This window comes from Antechinus flavipes, chromosome 2 (assembly GCF_016432865.1).
Source record: "Antechinus flavipes isolate AdamAnt ecotype Samford, QLD, Australia chromosome 2, AdamAnt_v2, whole genome shotgun sequence".
Taxonomy (NCBI): Eukaryota; Metazoa; Chordata; class Mammalia; order Dasyuromorphia; family Dasyuridae; genus Antechinus; species Antechinus flavipes.
The window spans coordinates 657095143-657110924 of record NC_067399.1 but is presented as its reverse complement, the minus strand read 5'-3'; the positions used below and the strand labels follow the sequence as shown (position 1 = coordinate 657110924).

At 38.5% G+C, this 15782-nt stretch overlaps 1 protein-coding gene across 1 annotated transcript in view; it reads right to left on the bottom strand.

Annotated features, from left to right (window-relative positions):
- Positions 1–290: 290 nt before the first annotated feature.
- DNAJC12 (DnaJ heat shock protein family (Hsp40) member C12) overlaps positions 291–15782 on the bottom strand; it is a 29992-nt gene continuing 14500 nt past the window's right edge. Inside the window, exons 4-5 of the mRNA XM_051982592.1 lie at positions 7635–7824; positions 291–1033 (exon numbers count right to left, since the gene is read on the bottom strand). Coding sequence (XP_051838552.1) covers positions 939–1033; positions 7635–7824 — 285 coding nt within the window. The 3' untranslated portion in view covers positions 291–938. The remainder of the gene's footprint in view (positions 1034–7634; positions 7825–15782) is intronic.

Genomic DNA, 15782 nt, shown 5'->3' with positions numbered 1-15782 from the left:
GTTGGGAATAGGAGCATGTTTCTTGTGTAATCAACATTGATGTAATATATATATGTATGTATATATGGGGGCCTGAGGCATTTGGGGTTATGTGACTTGTCCAGGGTCACAAAGCTAGGAAGTGCTAAGTGTCTGAGGCTAGATTTGAACTCAGGTCCTCCTGACTTCAGGGCTGGTGCTCTATCCTCTGCGCCATCTAGCTACCCCAATATAATATAATATAGACTAACAATCTATAAAAAGGCCCATGAAATATATGTTCATAAACGTATTTTAAGACAACAAACAAACACCATTCAACAAACATTTATTAATTCCTGCTGTATACAAGGCAACATACTAAGCACCAAGGATACACCGGCAATAATAAAGTATAACTATAAATAAAACTCACAGGAGAACAAATATAAGCCACTGGAATTTTCTTTTCTTTTTTTTTTTCATCTAGACCTGTGATTTTATCAGGGTGGGGACTTTGCAACATGGAAACTTCCTCCCCAGATGGACACTAGCAACTCTTCTATAACTTATAATCTAAGAGAGTCACATGGGGACTCAGAGAGGGAATGAGACTTTCCCAGGATGATGCAGCCCAGATGGGGCAGAGGCAAGATTTGAATCTAGTTCTTCCCAATCAAGACTGGCCTTCTACCCATAAGGCCATGCTTTCTCTTAGTACAAGATATCTCAGGCTTTGTGAATCCTGCAGGGAAGTGGGACTCATCCTCTTCCCGATTTTCCCCTCAGCACAGACATCGTGGGGATGACTTCATGAGCTGAGCATGATGCTCAGGGTGAGAGCTAATCCTCTTCTCTACATAAGCACAAAGGACAAAGACTTCTTTGTTAGGGACGGGACCGAAGGACCAAATGGGGCAAATCGAGGAGATGGCGGCCGCCTGCCCTGTTTCCGCTTCTCTCTCCATTGACGACGAGATTTATATCTCATAGTTTCTGAATTTCCGCAGGAGCTCCGAAGGGGCGTCTCCTGACCAGCGAAAACGCAGGTGCCAGGGGTTGCCACATGGAAAGCCTTTAAAAGAAAAGAATCGGCTTTTAGAAATCAAAGAGAAGAAAGACAGAGTCTTTCAACAGCAGAGTCCAAAAGCCTCTAAGTTGGCCGGGACCCTGGAGGTCACCTGGTCTAACCTGGACCCGACAAATTTCCTCAACACAAAAGTCCAGTGCCCTCCAGTGAGGGGGACCGCTCATCTGGAGACGCAGCCGGTTTGGGTTAACATTTTTACTCAATTAACTAATTTTCTTACATCAAACCTAAACTTGTTTCTCTGCAGCTTCTGTCTATTGTTCCTACTTCATAACCCACCTGGGAAGGACCTCAGAGGCCATCCAATCCGACCTTCTCAGTGAATAGGTGAGAAAATTTACCCAAGTTCATAAAGGCAGTAAGTCTGGGGGACGGATTTGAACCAGGTCCTCTGACTGCAGAGTATTATCCCTCCTGCCCATGGTCTTTGAGACTAAAAAATGGGAACCTGTCTTCCATATGCAATGATATGCTCTCCTCCCCATCTCCTCTTATCCAGGATAATCATTCCCAGCTTCTCCCATTGATCCTCATTCGGTGGGACCTTGAGTCCCTTCCCCAAACAAGCTTATCAGTGTCATCTCTAAAACGTGGAAACATAACAAGACTTCACCGAAGTAGCTGAAATGTCAGACAAATGGAGTCTTGGGGGAAGGCTATTCGTTAAGCCATGTCTTAGAATCATAACTAGGAACCAGGGTTTAGCTGGTGGGAACCCCCCAAAGATGTCAAATACTAGGACCTGTATGGAATAGATGATATTGGGAAACATGTCCTAACTCAAGTAAAAAGAGCTTTGATCTGGAGATTATTGGTCCAGAGGTCTGCATTCAAATCCTATTGCTGATACTAAGTGCATGCCCCTAGAAAAGTCATTTTTCCTCTCTGACTCTCAATTTTCTCATCTGTGAAATGGAAATGCTATACCACCTTGCACTATCTACCTCATGGTAGTATGAAGAAACCATTAAACCATAAAGTGTTACAGAAATGGGATGATCAGAATAGTAACTAGGATGAAACATGCCTTCAGTTGGGTGGGGAGGGGTGGGCAGAGATCTCAGGGAAGTGATAACAAGTACTGTTGAGAATAACCTCCCCCCACTTTCAAGAGGGAGCTCAGAATGGCTACCATCACACGTCTGTGGAGGCCATAAACTCCAAACCCATCTTTTTTTAAATGAGATAAGTGGGACACAGAAAAAAATCACAGAGTTAGTAATTATATGAGTCCGGATTTGAACCCAAACCTTCTTGACTTCCTGATCTTCCCTACACATTGCACCACATTAGAAGTATAGCATGGAAATAGCTAGGTGGCTCAGTGGGTAGAGCATCAGCCCTGAAGTCAGGAGTTCAAATCTGGTCTCAGACACTTAACACTTCCTGGCTGTGTGACCCTGGGCAAGTCACTTAATCCCAATTGCCTCAGAGGGAAAAAAAAGTATAACATGGTATGGTTACTAAAGTGCTGGAATGAACCAGGAAAATGAACCTTGATTCAGATGCTGCTTTAGACATTGGTCTTTGTAACCAATGGGCGCATATTATTTGGGCATGCAAAGCCTCAGTTTCCTATCTGTAAAATAAAGAAATTGGACTGCACAATGTCTGTGGTCACTTCCAGTACCAAATCTAAGCCACTGATCCAGTAGTTTACTCTGCTAATTCACTTTTTTGCTAACCCAGGGGGAAGCTGTCATTTCCATAGAAGAGTCATCACCATGATCAGTGCCCTCTCAGATGTGGTTCTCATTAAATTTGGTACCAATGGGCACAAGCCTGGTCACCCTACTGGAGCTAAAAGTCTGAGTAGGAGGAAAAGGACAATCCTAAAAAGGAAGTCCAGCCTAGAACTAGTCAATTTTCTCTTCTAGTAAAACGTATGTTCTATCACAGGTTTTCACTGCCAAACACGGCCTCTCCGAATTCAGAAACCTGCCAGTTGTCAAGGAATCCTGGAATGAAATTCACCACAGGACCAATTTTCATCCAAACATGGCACCGTATGAACACTGTATTATCAATGTAGACTCTCTACTCCTACCAAGAACCTGGGAGGAAGGATATTCTTGTCAACCCAGAGGTCAGCATTGTAAACTGGTTTGGATAGAACTCCCATTAAAATAAATCTCTGAATCTGTGAGTTTGAACAAAGCAAGGGGAGAGATGGGAACTGTAGGAAGTAGAACTTCAAATGCTGATCATTCAAGGTGAGATTAAAAGTTCCTAATATATAAGAGCGAAAGAAAAGGCCCAATATGGACAAAAAATGTTTGTAGCAGCTCTTTTTGTGGTGGCAAAGAATTGCAAATTGAGGGAGTATTCATTAATTAAGGAACGGCTGACCAAGTTGTATTGTTTGTGTTTGTGAAGGGAATACTACTTGGGTTTCAGAAAAACCTAGAAAGAACTACATGAAGAGATGCAAAATGAAGCAAACAGAACCAAAATAGTATACACATTAATACTGTTTAAAACAATATTATAACAATTAGCAATATGAATGACTTAGCTATTCTAATCAATACAATTCCAAAGGATACATGATGAAAACTGCTATTACCTCTAGAGAAAAAACTAGAGAATTTTTAAATTTTATTTTTCTTGCTTAATTTTTTGCAACATGGCCAATATAGAAATGTTTTGCACATCTTCACACATATAATGGATATTATATTGCTTGTCTTCTCAATTGAGAAGGACTTTAGGGACAGAGAAAATTTGGAACTCAAAATAAAAAAAATAATATTTTAAATTTTTTAATTAAAAAAGAACAAAACAAGCAGAACCAGGAATACATTGTACACGATGACAATAAGAATGTGTGACGATCGATTATGAAAGACTTGGTTCTTCTCAGTGGTTCAGTGATTTAAAGCAGTCCAAATAGACTTTGGACAGAAAATGCCACCTGCATCCAGAAAAAGAACTAAGGAGACTGAATATAAGTTAACACATCCTGTGTTCACTTCTTTTTTTCTGTTTTTTTTCATCTCTCTCATGGTTTTTCCCTTTTGCTATGATTTTTCTCTCCCAACATAATTCATAAAGCAATGTGTATTAAAAATAAATTTTTAGGAGCAACTAGTTGGTATAATGGATAAAGCTCCAGCTCTGAAGTCAGGAGGACCTGAGTTCAAATGTGGCCTCAGACACTTAACACTTCCTGTTGTGTGATCCTGGACTTAACCCCAATTGTCTCAGCAAATAATAATAATAATAATAATTTTTTAAAAATATAAATAAATAAAAATAAATTTTAAAAATTATAATTCCTAATACAGAATTATATACACTTTTGGCCTGGAAAACCAAATTTGACTGTGTTGGTGGAGAGAAGTCACAGGATGGAAACTTCCCTCTTGATAATACTAGCTCACAGAACTCCTCAGGACACGGACAAGGTAAATGATTTGCCCAGAGTTATATAACTAGGAGGTCAGAGGAAAGACTTGAAAACAGGACTTCCTGAATTGATGCTAAGTGAAATGAGCAAAACCAGGAGATCATTATACACTTTGACAACGATATTGTATGAGGATGTATTCTGATGGAAGTGGATTTCTTTGACAAAGAGACCTAACTGAGTTTCAATTGATAAATGATGGACAGAAGCAGCTACACTCAAAGAAAGAACACTAGGAAATAAATATGAACTATTTGCATTTTTGATTTTCTTCCCGGGTTATTTTTACCTTCTGAATCCAATTCTCCATGTGCAACAAGAGAACTGTTCGGTTCTGCAAGCATATATTGTATCTAGGATATACTGCAACATATCTAATATATATAGGACTGCTTGCCATCTAGGGGAGGGGGTGAAGGGAGGGAGGGGAAAAATCGGAACAGAAGCGAGTGCAAGGGATAATGTTGTAAAAAAATTTACCCTGGCATGGATTCTGTCAATATAAAGTTATTATTAAATAAAAAAAAAATCTAGCATCATTAAAAAAAAAAGAAAAGAAAACAGGACTTCCTTAATGTATCCATTATGTCAAGCTTCCTTTCATCCTACACATGCCCTGTAGACCAAAATGGGTATTGCCATACTTTTGGCATTAGACACACACATACACACACCCCCCAAACAAACAAACAAAAATCAAAACATAGGTGCCCATAGATGAGAGAATGGCTGACTGGCCTGACATATGAATGTGATAGAATATTACCCATCACAAAGGGTGAGAAATTCAGAAGTACGTGCTTGAGCAAGTAAAGAATGTGAATGGGGACTGGGAGAGCAGGGGGAAGAAGGCAAAAATAAAAGAACAACATAAATAAAATCAACACCAAAAAAATTAAAATTTGGTTTAAGAGCAATGGCCAAACCTGACTCCAAAGGATTACAGATCATTTTTAATGAATTTCTCTCCTCTCGGCAGAAAGGTGGGGATCACAGGTGCAGAGTGCTGTATATGCTGTCAGACATTGTAATAGTTTATTCAACTTAACAGTTTTTCTTTTTTACTTTCTTTTTTTATAAAAGAGAATTCTGAGCAGATGGCAATGGGAAATATCTGTGGCATGAAGAAAAAAATATTTATGAATATCTAAACTATACATTTATTCCTTCAGAGGGAACAAGTATAAACCTGAGACCACGTTGCATGATACACATACATTTCAGGAGTCATTTTCCATACTTTTCATTTTTATCAAAGAGCTCAAATGAGATTGAGGATCTCTGCTGGCAGTCTGCCCAAAGTTGCAAAAGAAATCTGTGACAGCAGATGTCAAGCACCTGGGGCTTGCAGGAGATTAGAAAGGGCACCAGAGAGTGATAGATGAGAAATTGCACTGAGCTTTGTAAAATCTACTCGAATGCTTTTTTTTTTTTTATTTCTTTGAATGCTGGGGCCATGAAAATTGCTCCATTACAAGGAAACAGGATTCTCTGTGACTATGCAGAGAGCATGCTGGGATCGAGCTCTGTGCTTCTCACAGCAGAGAGGCTCTATTTGAAAGACAGCAGGAAAACATAAGCTTCACCAGAATCCCATCATTCTCCAGATCTGCTATCCAAAAGAAAGACATCCATCCTCTTTCCACTCCCACTCTGAGTAATGGCGTGCCCAAGTCCGGCCTCAATTATCACCTGATACGGGAAACTTCTGGGCATCTAAGTGGCTCAGTGGATGGAGTGAGTGCCAGGTCTGGAGTCAGGAAGAGTTCAATTTGGACCCGTGTGATCTTGGGCAATTCACTTCACCCTGCTTACCTCAGTTTCCTAACCCTGGCAAATCTCTCCAGTATCTTGGCCAAGAAAATCCCGAATGGGGTCATGAAAAGTCAGACACAAATGAAAAATACCTGAATAATAAAAAAGGCACTCAACAAATCAATACTTCCTCTGCAGCCAAGTTACAGAGGGACTAAGTGATTTGCCTAGGTTCGCACTAGGTTAGTCTGTAGCAGAGACAACTGAGATTAGGGGAAAACATTCCAACTCAGGCTTTAAGAAGACTTAGGTTCAAGGGTCATTTCTGGCTGGCCAAAAATGCCTCCTTTCCCCTTGGTTGCACAAAATGTCCATGTACTTATGTAAATAATGAGCCTCTTTCTTTCTTTTCTTTTTTAACCTAATCTGTGATTTCATCAGCATAAGAAGCTCCCAATGAGGAATTTGTTCTACCAGTGCAGGTCAGCCCCTGATGGGCAAGGATTAACTTTAGAGAATTGACTTTGGCTTGGAGAGGGGTGAACTGATAGTGTCACACTGGCAATACATGTTAGAGTCAAGATTAAAACTCTGAGGTCACCTTTCTGGCCCCTCCACCACATGATCTTGATTTCTTATAGATGTTAATTACAATGCTCTCTTTCAAAATTTATTATTTAATTTCATTTAATATTTCAAAATGTAATATTTTAGAGCAAAGGTTCCTAAACACAGCTATGTGGCATTTTTAAAAATACTTCAATAATTGTAGTATTTGTAATTGTATTTCAAGATATTTGATTTCTTTTGTAGTTTTATAAAACATGATTCTCAGAAGAGGTCTAAAATCTTCCATGACTCAAAACAGGCTAAGAAACCTTTCTATAGGGGACAGGGACTAGAGCCTTGATTCCGCCGGAATAGGGAAATGTTGAGAGAGGAAAGTCTCTCAACTAATGCCCTCTGGACCTTCTTGGAAGTTTATGGTCTTAAAGAGCTGCTAGAATTAGTGATGTCAAACTCAAATAGAAATGGGGCCACTAAATAGTATATATGGTGCCCTGTAGGCCATAGATTCACTTAGAAAGTCAAGTAGTAACATTATCTATGTTCTATTGCATTTTATTCATTTTATGCAATATTTCCCAATTATATTTTAATCTGGTTTCAATGACAGTTGGCAGAGTCTTTGCTACCTTTGGCCTAGAGGATGGGGTCATATTTGATAGGCCAGGATATACCAAAGCAGGACTTGAACCCAGGTATTTCTGGCTTCCAGATCGTCTCTCTTTCCACCACTTAAACCTGTCTTTCAGTATCACCAAAAAGAAGAAGAAGTGGAAATATACACCAAAGTCTGCCAGAAGTGTTCTAGGTTTTTCCCCTTTTCTCCTCTAGCTATCCACCATGGACAGGACTTACTTGAGGAGTCTGGGCTTTGCGTGGACTTGTCCATGGTCCTAGGCTCTCCTTCCTCCTTTCTCTCTGTAGAGGAGCTCAGTCCTTTCTTGGCCATTTCTGGCTGTCTTCCTTCCTCCTCTGTGTTGATGTCAGCTGAGTCAGGTTCTTCCAGCATCTTTTCCTTCTTACTTCTGACAGCCCAGTGCATAGACTAGAAGAATTGAAATGGGAGACAGAGGCATGTTGTGGCCACCCCAATATTTTACATTTAACTGAAGGTGCTTCCACTAACCTGCTGCATGATTGTGACCACTAGGAGACTTCTTGTTATTCAACCATGTCTAATACAACCTTTTTGGGGGCCATTTCCTCCTCCAATGGATGAAGGCAATCAGGGTTAAATGTCTTACCCAGAGTAAGTCACAGTCCTCTTGAACCCAGGGCTAATGCTCTATCCATTGCACCATCTAGCTGCCCCAAGAAAAATTTTTAAATGCATGCATGAGATATAACATGATAGACTCAATAGAGAATTGGCCTCTTAACTAGGAAGATCTGACACACACTGGCAGGGTAACCTAATCCTTAAGCTCTCAGTAATCCAGGCAACTCTCTAATGCTATAATTTGCAAAGAAAAAGTTTTCCAACTACCCTGGTAAAGGGAGTTTCCTTATCTATAAAATAATAGATCTAGTCTTATCCTATAATAATGATTATTGGTACTATTTATGAATAATTAATATCATTAATAATAATGTATTGTGTACATAGTTCTTTAATATTTCTAAAGTGGTTTATATTTGTTAATTCATTTGATGCTCAAAATCACCTCCCTGAGTTCAAATCTAGCCTGTGATTTATTAGTTGACCTTATTAGCTGTGAGACTTCTAGTATGTTACTTACCTTCTGTTTGCCTCTGTTTTCTCAGCTGTAAATTGAGATTAATATTTGCAAGGTTAAAATGAGAATCAAATGATATATTTGTACTTAGCATTTAGCACAGTGGCTGACACATAGTAGGCACCATTGGAAATGCTTATTTTGCTCCCCTTCTGTTCTCCTATTATATATGTCCTTGTGTTAGTTTTTCTTAACTGTTTTTCTTCATTACAAGGGAAGGCTCTTAAACAAAAGAGGGTGGACATTAAATGGCTGATGTCAAAATGAAAGACATCAAGGAAACTTTTAAAAATAATTAACAGTGTTTTCTAGCCTGTGTTTGCCAGCTCTGTGTAAATCAGAAATGTCTTTATAGTCATCCTCACTAGGCTATGAGTACTATTAATACTGAATCCTTTGTTCCCAATGGATTCAGTGCAATGTGACAACATTCATTTATTTTTTTTTATTTTATAATAACTTTTTATTGTCAGAACCCATGCCAGGGTAATTTTTTACAACATTATCCCTTGCACTTGCTTCTGTTCCAATTTTTCCCCTCCCTCCCTCCTTAGATGGCAAACAGTCCTATATATGTTAAATATGTTGCAGTATATCCTAGATACAATATATGTTTGCAGAACTGAACAGTTCTCTTGTTGCACAGGGAGAATTGGATTCAGAAGGTAAAAATAACCCGGGAAGAAAAACAAAAATGCAAATAGTTTACATTCATTTCCCAGTGTCCTTTCTTTGGGTATAGCTGCTTCTGTCCATCATTTATTAATTGAAACTCAGTTAGGTCTCTTTGTCAAAGAAACTTCCATCAGAATACATCCTCATACAGTATCGTTGTTGAAGTGTATAATGATCTGCTGGTTCTGCTCATTTCACTCAGCATCAGTTCATGTAAGTCTCACCAGTCCTCTCTGTATTCATCCTGCTGGTCATTCCTTACAGAACAATAATATTCCATAACGTTCATATACCACAATTTACCCAGCCATTCTCCAATTGATGGGCATCCATTCAATTTCTAGTTTCTAGCCACTACAAACAGGGCTGCCACAAATATTTTGGCACATACAGGTCCCTTTCCCTTCTTTAGTATTTTTTTGGGATACAAGCCCAGAAGTAACACTGCTGGATCAAAGGGTACACACAGTTGGATAGCTTTTTGGGCATAATTCCAGATTGCTCTCCAGAATGGGACAACATTCATTTATTAAGCAAAGAATTGTGCTAGCTAGGTGTTGGATTCTACAGACATATCAGAGAGTATCCCTGTACTCAAAGAGCTTACAATCTGAGAGAGAAAGAACGAGTACCCAAAAAGGGAGGTGAGATAAGGGCTGAGGAGAGGCCCAAACAAGATGTGTAGAGAAATCTGAAGAAGGAAAGCTTACTTTCCCCAGGAGGATGGAAGTGGGGAGAGAGGATTAGGATTGACTTTGTGAAGGAAGAGACATCTCGATGATAGAAGAAGGGAATTCTAGACGTGAGTATTAGCAACAAGACAGAAGGCAGAATGAGAATGAAGTCATTTTGCCTGGAATTCAGAACACAGAAAGGGTAGTAAGAGACAATAAAGCTGCACAGGGACATCAGAGATTAACTCCAGTGAGCCCTAAATGCTACAGTCAGGAGATCAGAATTTATTTGGTAGGCAATAGGGAATCACGAAAAGTTAGTGAGTAGTAGAATGACTCTAAACAAAAAGAGATAAGTGCTGAATTTGGGATCAAGGGACCTGAATCCTAATTCTGATTCTGTTATGACCTTGTGTGATCTTGATCAAGTCCCACCCATCTGTAAAATGGGGGGAGAGCATAATAAGAAAAACTCCAAGGTTCCTCTCATCTTCAAATCCACGATTCTATGAGTTTTATATTTGTCTTACTTCAATTTAAAAATAATAATAAATTCAATTGCTTTTTATAACGTGACTCTTGATTGTTTATTTTTTCTTCTGAGTCACTCTCAACAAAAGGGAGGAAAGTGTTCCCCTACAGTGTTTTAAGGAAATGCAGAATGAAGTTTGCTCAAATACAATGAAATCTTCTGCAAGCAATTCATTTTTAAATTCATAGAAATTATTCCCCAGATACCTGAGTGTATTTGTCATGCAGGGCACAAATGACGTCAAGGGAGCTGTCCTTAGTGGGATGACTCACCCCCATTCAATAAAAAGCAATAAAAGCTCATGGTAATAACAGTGAAGAGGAAGTACAGCAGAGAGGAAGAGATTTGGGGAGAGTGAGGCAGCCAAGAGTGAAACTCACAGGGCATAGAGTCAGTAGTACAAATAATGGAACAGCTGCCTAAATGTATAGACAATGAATACCAGAAACAGGAGCTTATTGGAGAGTATTCTTTTTAAAAATTCAGGGGGTAAAGGAGAGGGGAGGGATAGAATTTGGAACGCCAAATATTTTTAATTTTTAAAAATCCATCTAGTTAATGAATTTACTGCCATTAGCTCATAGATTTAGAGACCTTAGAATCACTTATTTTAAACCTTCATTTTACAGCTAAGAAAACTGAGAGCCAGAGTTAAAGAGACTTGTCACAGGGTAGTAACTAGCTGAGCCATGATTCAGAGTCATAGCCTCTGACAACTGACTCCAAATCAGCTCTAAATCTTGAAATGTCATAGATTTAGAACTGGGGCAGGGGGGATACAATGTTATTTAGACCAACCCTCCATTTGACAGATGAAAAAACAGAAGTCCTGGAGCTGCCAGATGGGAGCACTGGTTCTGGAGTCAGGATGACTTGAATTCAAATTTGGCTTCAGACACTTAACACTTACTAATTGTGTGACATTGGGCAAGTCATTTAACCCAATTGCCAGAAGTAATGAAGGAAGAAAAGGAAGGAAGGAAGGAAGGAAGGAAGGAAGGAAGGAAGGAAGGAAGGAAGGAAGGAAGGAAGGAAGGAAGGAAGGAAGGAAGGAAGGAAGGAGAAAGACATTGAAAGTCAGAATTAATTGCTTTAGAAGAGTATCTTCTGAGTCCCTGAGGGGGTTGTGTTTGGCATGCAAAAGTTATGGGAAGAGTAAAGGTGATTTGGACATTCCCACACACTACATACACAAACAAACCCTGCCTACCTGAAGCAACCACAACAATAACAAACGGTACAGCCAATGTAACTTGGGCACAACATATCCTAATCCACATGATATTTAGTTTCCTCATTTATTTAAACAGAAAAAAATAGACGGAAAGCGGTAGGACTTCAAACACATCAGATTACACAACATGAGAATCACAAGCCAGAGGACAGAACGTCCATGAACATGAGAGAGCAAGAAACAACAAAAACTGGCCACCCAGAAGTCTTGTAAATGAAAGCCCGTGCTACACAAAGACTAGGGTTTCAGCACATCTGGATCAGATCGATAAAAGCCAAATAATGGTAGAACTCCAGCTAAGCTATCCATTTTAACTTTGCCAATAAGATAAACCATTCAGCCAGCAAGATTCAAGATTAATTATCGGAAGGCTGGTGAAGCTCATGGATGAGCGAAAGCTTGGGGTTTAGTTTGTTGGACTGGTTGGTAAATTGATTTGTTTAGGACTTTTTCTTTTCTTTTTCTTTTTTTTTTTTTTTGGAGGGTGAGGGTGAAGGAATATCTTGAGATTATAAGTAGAGAAAGGAATGAATACCTAATATAAAGGATGCATAAATTAGTAGTGAGTCTCTGAAGAAGAAGTGATTCCAAAAAACAATCCCCAACTAAATCAACACTTTCTGTAAAAAGAAGTAAACAATAGAAATAAGCAAAAAAAAAAAAAATTACAAATCAAAGAAGTAACACTCTTGAATTTGGTAAAGAGAGTTATTAAAGGACATATGGCATATTGCTACATACAAGAGACTGAACGTGGTCAGAAAGAGCAGGTAGAGTCATTTAATTTATCTGTGCTTAAAATCACTATCCCGCCCCATCACCAAATGTCATCCACCAAGTCTGGATAGAGAGAGACAGCTAGAATTTATTTCTAAGTGTGTGAACTGAGTTACAGTGATAAGACAGATTTACTTTTGATTACTTGTATAGATACCAACCCAACAAAAAGGATATTAAATTCCTTAAACAAATAACTGTCACTTTTTTGACAGTTAATTTGAAAAAAATCATTTAACTCACTAGAGAAAGAAAAAAAATTTGCATTTCCTATTTTATGTCTGTACTAATCCTGTGCAAACAGACAGTGTGATCACTGTGGTAAGCCCTGTGGTCACAAAAAAGAGAAAAAAGCCAGTCCTTACTCATAAGGATCCCACGATCTAAAAAGGAGACACCAAACAACCATGAACAATTAGGGAATAACTAATAGAGGAATTAAGAGCAGTTGAAGGGAAATGGAACTGAAGGGGGTAAGGAGGCACAGATGAATAGAGGGAGCCTTCCACGAATGGGGAACAGGGAATGAGACACCTGAAGGTAGGGGATGGCACATCTTGTTTGAGGAACAGCCAGGAGGTCATTTCACTAGATCAAAGGGTACATGGTAGAGAGGAAGATGGAAGAAGACTGAAGGGATGTGGGCAGCTGAATTATGAAGGACTTTCAACAGCAAACAGAGGATTTTTGAATTTGATCCTGGAGGTGCTGCTGGAGTTTACTGAGTAGGACGGTGACATGGTTTGACTGGCATAAGGAACCACTGGGCCTACTCACCATGGCAGTGACGTGCCTGAGCCTCTTTGGAAGAATTTTGTCTGTTCTCCATCCCTTGTCCTTTGTGTCATATATTCACAAACCCCTGAATATAGGGGGGGGAGGTTTTACATGAAAATGATAATAAAACCTCAAGGATCATAAATGTAGAGCTGGAAGGAATCTTAAAAGGCATCCAATCCAAACCTCTCATTTTCTAGATTAAGTAGCTAAGCTAAGTAAGGCCCAGCTAGAAAGAGCCAGAGAGAAGGTTAACATCCAAGTCTTCTTGTCTGTCCATGATATTACTCTGCTCCAATGCAGTCTTAGCACGTCTTGCTTTAGAGAATACATAAGTAAGTGAGCTTTGAAAGATTTGCATGTAAGATTGATTTGACTATTGATTTTCATTATGAAATTTGAAATGTTCCTATGAAAATAATCTTGACCCCAAATCAATTAAAACATTTTAAAATATAGCAGACCTTTAAGAAAATATATTATTTAAATTTTAAAATATAATTAAGATAAAATGCAAATAATTAGTATTTGAAAAATTAAAAGCAAACTAACTGCTATAATTTCTCTACTTAGCAAAAGACATTAGTGGTATAAAGAAAAAGTTTATTTTTAAAGTTCCTTGGCTTATATCCAATCACCTTTCCTCCAGGGATCTTAAGGCATCAGTATTGGAAAAAGTCAAGGGCTAAGCAGGCCTTCAACCTGAGAGGATTTTATTGCTACAGATTCTATTCTGGAGAAAATGCCTCCGTTAGCAATCGCTGACTACCACACGCAGCTCTCAGAACCATTTCTCAGTTGATCAACAACTACATATCTGTACTCCGGACTTTGTATGATGCCAACTTAGTGGACTTGGCCTAGGGCCATAATTCCTATCAAAGTAGATTCAGAGTCAGTACTGTACCTAGAATACATTGGGTCTTCAAAATGCTCACATAGGCCTAGATGGGGATCATTTGGCGACCCATTAATAATTAAATAGGATTGACTCCTGTGTGCAAACCTGGAGTAACATGTTGAGGGATTAGAATCCTGACACGTAATTTTGGCCAGTCTCCTCCCAGAATAGACCAGAGTATTGTTTAAAATCCACATTTGTCTTCTGATCTAACTAGTTCTTTATGGGACTTGAGGCACAATAGGACAGCTCAGAGAAGGTTCTTAGCTGAAGCACAAATTTCCACTCACCCTCCACTAGTTCTCTATTATTCCAAGGATGGGTAAGGGACTCTTCTGTTTGGAACAACCTGCCCTACACCAGTACTTCTGAACACCCCCTGCCACTCTACTGATCTAATGGTCATTCTGATCACATGATATTCCATAGAAAGTAATGGGGCTGGCGCCAGTCCAGTTCAGGAGAGAAAAATGGTAAATTTTCAGTGTAAGAGCAGAACTAAGAGAACACTGTACACAGTAACAGCAATATTGTTTTAAGAATGACTGAGCAAATAAGTCATCTTAACTATTAAGGATTAATTATAATTATTAATTAACTACATATTAATTATCTATATTATTAACTATAATTAACCATATAAATTATACTATGTTAATTATTAACTATAAAGGATATTTGAAGAAAGACACTATCTGCATCAGAGAAAGAAATGATAAATAGAAGTATGTATAGAATCAGTTTACATATCTATCTCCATATACACGGACATACACACACACGCACACACACACACACATACTTATTTGTTTCTAATGGCAGTCATCTCTCATTAAGAAAGGAAAGAGGAAAGAAAAAAAGGAAAAAGTAGATATTTTTCATGTATAGTCATCTTTTTTATTATACTATGCTATGTAAATGCTTGCTTTATTCCATAAATTAAAAATAAAATAAATGAATGAATGTGGGGGAAATTTTTCAGTGTGAGCATTTATACCTTGGAAATAAGCATATACTCTAAACCAGGACTTGATTTATTAAACTTTAGAAACAGATAATAATGTAGATTAAATTTAAATGTGTAGCACACATACATTTTTGTTCTAAAAGTCTAATTGTTAAATTTTTACCAATTAGGCCCTGAGCAGCTCCCATCTCCTCCATTACACTATAAGTCCTTTAAGAACAGGGACTGTATTTTACCTTTTTTATAACCGAACACAGTCCAGGGCACATAGTAGGCACTTAATAAGTGCTTTGTAGCTGCTGGCTCAATGTTTCTGCACTATCTTGTATCCCTAGAAGTTCTCCCTCTACACCTACACCTCTTAGAAGCTCTTTTTCTTCAAGAATCAGCACAGATAACCCCTACAGGAGGCATTTTCTGTTCCATCACGGACAGTGTCTACCATGCAAGGTTACTTTTGTATGTGATTTGTATGTAGTTCTATAAATGCATCTTGTGTCTCCCATTTGAACATAACAATGTCTCTCCTTCCTTACTTCATTCAGCAAGAAATGAAAAAGCAGGTGGAGAAGTTCGGAGAAACCTTATATGAACAGATGTCCCTATATAAACAGATGTAAAATGAAATGTACAGAATAATATATACAATAATAACATTGTAAAAGCAAACAACTTTCAGAGACTTGAGAACTCCACTCAAAGCAATCACTAGTCATGATTACAGAGAACC